A 6323-nucleotide genomic window follows, 5' to 3' on the forward strand; every position below is an offset into this window, starting at 1 on the left:
TCTAGCCAGACCTACACTATCATTTGACCTTCCCAAGTCATACTTTTCAACAGTGGATGCAATTTTCTGAGACTGCACTTTTGACCTTGAAGATATTGAGTTATATCTTCTCAATGTTTTATTTCTCTTAGCAAACTTATAATGTTTCTGGTCCCCAAACTGACTTCATCTAAAATTCCTATCATCATATGTTTAAACTGTTAAATTCTGTAATTCTTATTTTAAATATTCAGCATACAAGGGCAAAGAGAGACATTCCAGCTCCTTTGGAACTATCTTTTTCTTATTGCATAAGTCTCTTAGCTTTCTTAATGCAGGATGTCCCTCATCTGAAGCTGGGGCTGAGGAAATAGCTGCATTGTACTGCAGCCTCAAATCTTGCTACAGCTCCCAGGTTTAGGATTCAGCTGAGCTGAAAAGAAACATGCAGGCAAAACATTGCTCTGTGGAAACTAAGGCTTTACCGAAGGAGATTTTAATAGGGTAAGTTCTTTTTCCTGAAACTTAGCTTGTCTGACTCATTTTCATGTTGTTTTTCGTGATGACTCTTAACAGAATGACCTTACGTGTAAGTTTTACTTCTATTTCTCCCTGCTTTTGCCCTGTCTTTAAATGAACTTTCTCCCTGCATTCTGCTTAGAAGATAGCAACTGAAAAGCCTTGAACAATTGCATCAGCTCCCTGCAGTTGGATATTCTTAAGCCAATCCACTTTAATTGTCCCTGATTCTTAGCTCTACTGTAATGCAATAGCATTCAAAAGCCAGGGAGCATGTTCACCAATTAACAGAAAGGAAAAGAAAAAGTCAATGCAGCAGAACTAAAATTGAGAAGCACTAACATAAATGTTAAGAAATCACTTAACATTTCTAAGTAACTTGAAATGGATTTAACTTTCACAAGAGAAGCTGCGTTTTCTTACCTTGGATATGAATAACTCTGTCATGATCTACAGTATAGTTGTCTGAATGATTATCAGCCCAGCAGAATGAAATCAGCACCAGAAGAAGTAGACTCTTCATCTTTGTAGCCCAAATAATCTTCTTCACTGTGAGAGCATCACATACAAAGAGGCTTGTGAGATTTGGAACCCTTTGGAGTGTTGCACTGCACAACTTTTACTGCCTTATCATCCTAGAATGGGTCTGTAAAAATATTTAACCCAATCTGCTCAGAAAGTTACTGTAGCTGTCTTTGGGAGCTGAAGACTGCAGCTTTGAACAATTCCAGTTTCCCTTATGTAGTCAGAGTCCAAACAGTGTTTAACTCTATCTTTACAGAGTTGTAAATCTAAAAATTTATTTAGAACAGTATAGTTTTGATATAGAGAGTTGTAGCAAGTTAAAAGAGATATGACAAAGATATAAACAGACTTAAAAAGCAAAACCATTTAAACTTCTGAATTTGAAGTACAAGTTAATAAAACAATTTGATATAGCTACCTATGAATATTTATCACCCAGTTTAATTTGTAACTGAATATTAAGCCAGGGCAAATAAAGAATATTTGCATGAAACTTGACATCATCATTCATTTTATATATGGCTTTCTAAGCAGATTAGATTTGCTTGTTCTAAAAAGAAAAGAGGACACACACAAAAAATGCCTGATTAAATAGAAGCAGCACATTTGTTACAGACTCACCATCTTAAACACTGCTTGGGTCTATGGTGAATAATTGAAAGTTAGAGACAAACGAGGTTAGAATTGTGCATGCTATCACTGCAGTCATCCTGATTGATTTTCATTCATTTCTACCTGAAATGCTGACGCATCAACTTGGAGTGCCAGGTAGGGTCTCTGCAGTCAGCAGAGCCTTGGCTGCAGGGAACATCCCTGCCAACCTCGCAGGGCAATTAGGCAAATGAAGAGCTGAAATAGACAGCCAGGGACAGCTCTGGTCCTGAGTGACAGCGGCAGAGCCATTGCCTGGCTATCCTCATTCAAGACCAATTTGATAAAAAGGGACACAATCCCCACAAACTTTGTCATTGTAAGGATCAAAAAGTGATCCCAAATAATACACACCAGATGACCTTTGGAGTATTTGCCAGGCAAGAATTTCAGTGTAGCTCCTCTGTTTTAATGTGGAAGCTGAGGCAGATATTAGAAGGGCTTTCTTTTCCTCTCACGCACACAGAAGCCTTAACAATACTTGGCTATTTTTAAAACTGAAATTGCACAGTACTGGCTTCTCACACTAATTTGTTTTTTCCAGGAAAGCCTGACTCCCTGGAATACTTATTAAAGAGCTCCGAGTCCGTTCCTGGAGGTCTTTGCAGGCCAGCCTCTTCTCCAGAGCCTAATGCCCTAATCACAGACGTCACCAGGTCCCTCTTGGGACCTCAGCCCCTCCCTGTTTCCTCCTCTCAAAATCATCGTGATGCTCCGACTTCAGTCTCTAGTGTTTGCTTTAAGCCTTTTCTTTTCATTATGTCACAGAAAGAAGATAGTCGATGAGCAAATTGAGAAACTTACTTTCCCAAGAAACAAAAACTGCCACCTTCAAAATTCTATCTGATTTACTGATTTTATTTTCAGAAGTTTACTTGCTTGTTCCTCTGAGGTTTTTTGGGAAATGGTTTTTTTTTTTTTTTGAAGCTACTGACTTTTGCCTATAGGAATACTGTTAAGAAATATTACCTGGAAATATTTTCAGTCCGGAATAATCCTTTGGGTGAAAATATATAATAAAGGTGACCTTTTGGAATTTGGAATATAATTGGCACAATTACAGACACACACATAAGATAGTAGGCCAGCTGGAACACAAGGTGCCCTGTGCTCTCTTGCTTGACATGGGAATCAGAGGAGAGGGGGAGTTGTGGAAGAGAGGGTATGAGAAAAACATACAAGTGAGCATTTAAAAATACATTCAAAGAACGGTCACGATGAGCCGAGGCAGAGAATTTGCTATATTATCTTTCACATTAAATTGAACATCTATAGTATAACTTGTAGAGAGTTGTATACTTTCCTCTCAAGGAAAGTATACACACAACACACACACACACACACACACAGTTATGCATCCTACCACAGAAGTCATCCTAATTTGTTCTCATTTTTCCTAAGATTTATTACACATAAATTTATCTCCTTTAATTCCATATCATAGTATTAAAATTATAACACTAAGAATTCATTCCACTGTGTTATGATATAAACTATCCAATGACCCAATTTTAAAATGCAAACATCCCTGGGGGGAGGGTGGGATAGACAGTGCTGGAGATAAATAATAATAATAAAAGAGGTTCCTTTTCATTGAATGTCTGTTATCTGCCAAGTGCTCTGCTAAGCACTGTGCATATACTGGCGCATGCAGTCCTTACAATAATACTGTGAAACACAAGCTTCCATTCTTCCTGACACAGTCACCTTGCTGGAGGTCACATATCTAAGAAAGCAGCAATGTTTGTGTTTCCTTCAGGCAAAAGCAGCACCTATTTTGAATTGCACTTATTTTTCTGAAAGAGAAATCTACTTATTTGTTTCGTTACCTTTTTTATTTAGGCTCTTTTACTGGAAGCTACTATGCTGTTAAACCTTTGACTTGTGTTATATGTGAATATAAAACTTTTCCCCCAAGAATAATGAGGAGTCAGATGGCACTTTTCTTAGCCTGCTTCTGCCCTGCCTCATTTACAATACCATGCTGGTGCCATGAACACTGCCACGGTGGCTCATGTGTGGGTACGCAGACATGTGGGTACACAAATATGTGTTCATACACACACACCATCTTTAATTAAAATAGCTGAGGACATTTCACATCTTCAGTGATTTGTGATTAGAATAAATGCATATATCAGTGCAAGTACCCCACACTGGCATTAATGCAGTCCAGGTAGGAGAAAGTGGAAATGATCTTCGTTACTCTGCTGGTATAACAGCTGTCTTACCAAAAGACATGAAAAAATATAAGAAAGCTTTAGGGACACAATCTTCAGATGTCTAAGCAAACTGCAGGTACACATGAGGCATTGCACACTAGACTGAGGTTCACGAGGACGAGGGCTCTGCCAGCTGTCTATGTGCTGAGCCTCAAAGGAGACCTGCTAGTCTGCGTTTGTAATGTTTTCTCTGAATGTCTAGATATTTTTGGTTAAAATTTTTCAGTTTTTTATAGGAGCAAAATTTAGAAAATTTGGGAGCTTGTATACAACCAGTTATTGTTGGCCTTGATTTAGCATTCTTAGTTCACCTGCAACTCACACACTGATGGTCTCCTTCTACAGGCTACCAAACTTTGGAACCATGATGCTGCAGCCAGCTTCAAGATGAGTTCATATGGAAATGTCTGTGTTCACAGTCACAGACATCATAGGACTGCAATTTTGCAGTTCTGCTTGAAAATTGAGCTACTATTTAGAAGCAAGATATCTAGCCAACTTAAAAGTCTCTTAGTTTTATAGACACAGAGATAAACTAACAGTCTAGTAACAAAGTGGCTAACTGCTATTTCTTAAATACCTACTATGCTAAAATTATTATTTAATTAGACAATGGAGAAATAAAACCAAATGGAAAGCATTATGCCATTTTCTGTGTCTTGAGAGGTAATGCCACATATTTCCTGAACTACTATTACAGTGGGCCCTCTGTATCCGTGGGTTTTACATCCTCAGATTCAACCAATGTCAGGACAAATATATTTGGAAAAAAAATTCCAGAAAGTACTGAAAAGCAGAACTTTAATTTCAACTATTTTGTAGCCTTTACATTATATTAGGTATTGTAAGTAATCTAGAGTTTAAAATTAGGGGAGGATGTGTTCTTGCCTGGAGAATCCCAGGGACGGGGGAGCCTGGTGGGCTGCTGTCTATGGGGTCGCACAGAGTCGGACACGACTGAAGCGACTTAGCAGCAGCAGCAGCAGTGCCTATATTATATGCAAATACCACTCCATTTTATATAGAGACTTGAACATCTGTCATCTGTCAGTTTTGGTATCCACAGGGCATTCTGGAACCAATTCTCACGAGGACACCTAGGGATGACTGTACTGTCCTTGAAGCTTCACCCATTTAGTTGTTATATCTCAGAACAACCAAATTGAAGTCAATCTGTTTGTATACACATTTTACAGTTCTGGAAATGAGTCAGTGTGGCAAATTCCCCATCATGTCAAATGAGAAGCTGAGGATCTGGACAGTCTGATGTGACCCTAGAGCCTGCACAATCCACCACCATCACTGGGGGTGTCCTGGTACCCTGAGGAATGCCAGCAGCTCTCATAGCTCTTTCAAGGATTCATACAAGCTGGAGTGCCTCTCCCCAGCCTTCTCTCACTGGGTTGTAGGCATAGCACTGATCACAGCACTGTTGGCGTAGATGTGTGCATGTCCAAAGTCAGAATGCTTTTCTCACTGCATGCCCAGCACCCAGAACGATCCTTTGTGCCAAGAAGGGTGAATTTAAAACTGGACCTGGGAGAAGTACTTACCAAGACTAAGGGAGCTAAGAAGGGAGTTTCTATGCAGTTTATAAAGATCACATGTGTTATTCACGTAGAGGATGCTGAAGAGTTGGTTTGCTATGTTATTATGTTGTGTATTATTTGTTGTGTTATTATGTGGAGGATGCTGAAGAGTTTGTTCCTCCATTGAGGGCATCATGAAATTGACCAGGTTTCAATTTAGCACTTGAAATTTAGTTTACAAATTATGAGAATCAATACAAAGGTTGCTAGAAACTGAACAAACCGTAGCATCTCATTGGACAGAATTATTCTACTATAGACTGAATCTCCTCCTCCTTGCTAGCAAGTCTGATCTAGTTAGAGGTGGGTTCATGGTCAGTGGTGCAGTGAAATGAAAAAAAGAGAAGACAAGAGAGTGCCAAAGTATACTTTTTCATTAGGTTAAATTAATTCAACTTTTAAAAATTGCTCTTTTTCTAAGATTAGTTGTTTGTCAGTTGCTTCATTTGCTATTATTTTCTCCCATCCAGAAAAATAAATGACCCAATCAAAAAATGGGCCAAAGAACTAAATAGACATTTCTCCAAAGAAGACATACAGATGGCTAACAAACACATGAGAAGATGCTCAACATCACTCATTATCAGAGAAATGCAAATCAAAACCACTATGAGGTACCATTTCACACCAGTCAGAATGGCTGCGATCCAAAAGTCTACAAATAATAAATGCTGGAGAGAGTGTGGAGAAAAGGGAACCCTCTTACACTGTTGGTGGGAATGCAAACTAGTACAGCCCCTATGGAGAACAGTGTGGAGATTCCTTAAAAAACTGGAAATAGAACTGCCTTATGATCCAGCAATCCCACTGCTGGGCATACACACTGAGGAAACCAGAA

At 38.9% G+C, this 6323-nt stretch overlaps 1 protein-coding gene across 1 annotated transcript in view; it reads right to left on the bottom strand.

Moving 5' to 3' along the window:
* The window catches only part of HAPLN1 (hyaluronan and proteoglycan link protein 1), a 77709-nt gene that overhangs the window by 33450 nt on the left and 37936 nt on the right, over positions 1-6323 (bottom strand). The window contains exon 2 of the mRNA XM_010863385.1: positions 922-1047. Coding sequence (XP_010861687.1) covers positions 922-1021 — 100 coding nt within the window. The 5' untranslated portion in view covers positions 1022-1047. The remainder of the gene's footprint in view (positions 1-921; positions 1048-6323) is intronic.

This window comes from Bison bison, unplaced genomic scaffold (genome assembly GCF_000754665.1).
Source record: "Bison bison bison isolate TAMUID 2011002044 unplaced genomic scaffold, Bison_UMD1.0 scf7180017864490, whole genome shotgun sequence".
NCBI classification, from domain to species: domain Eukaryota; kingdom Metazoa; phylum Chordata; class Mammalia; order Artiodactyla; family Bovidae; genus Bison; species Bison bison.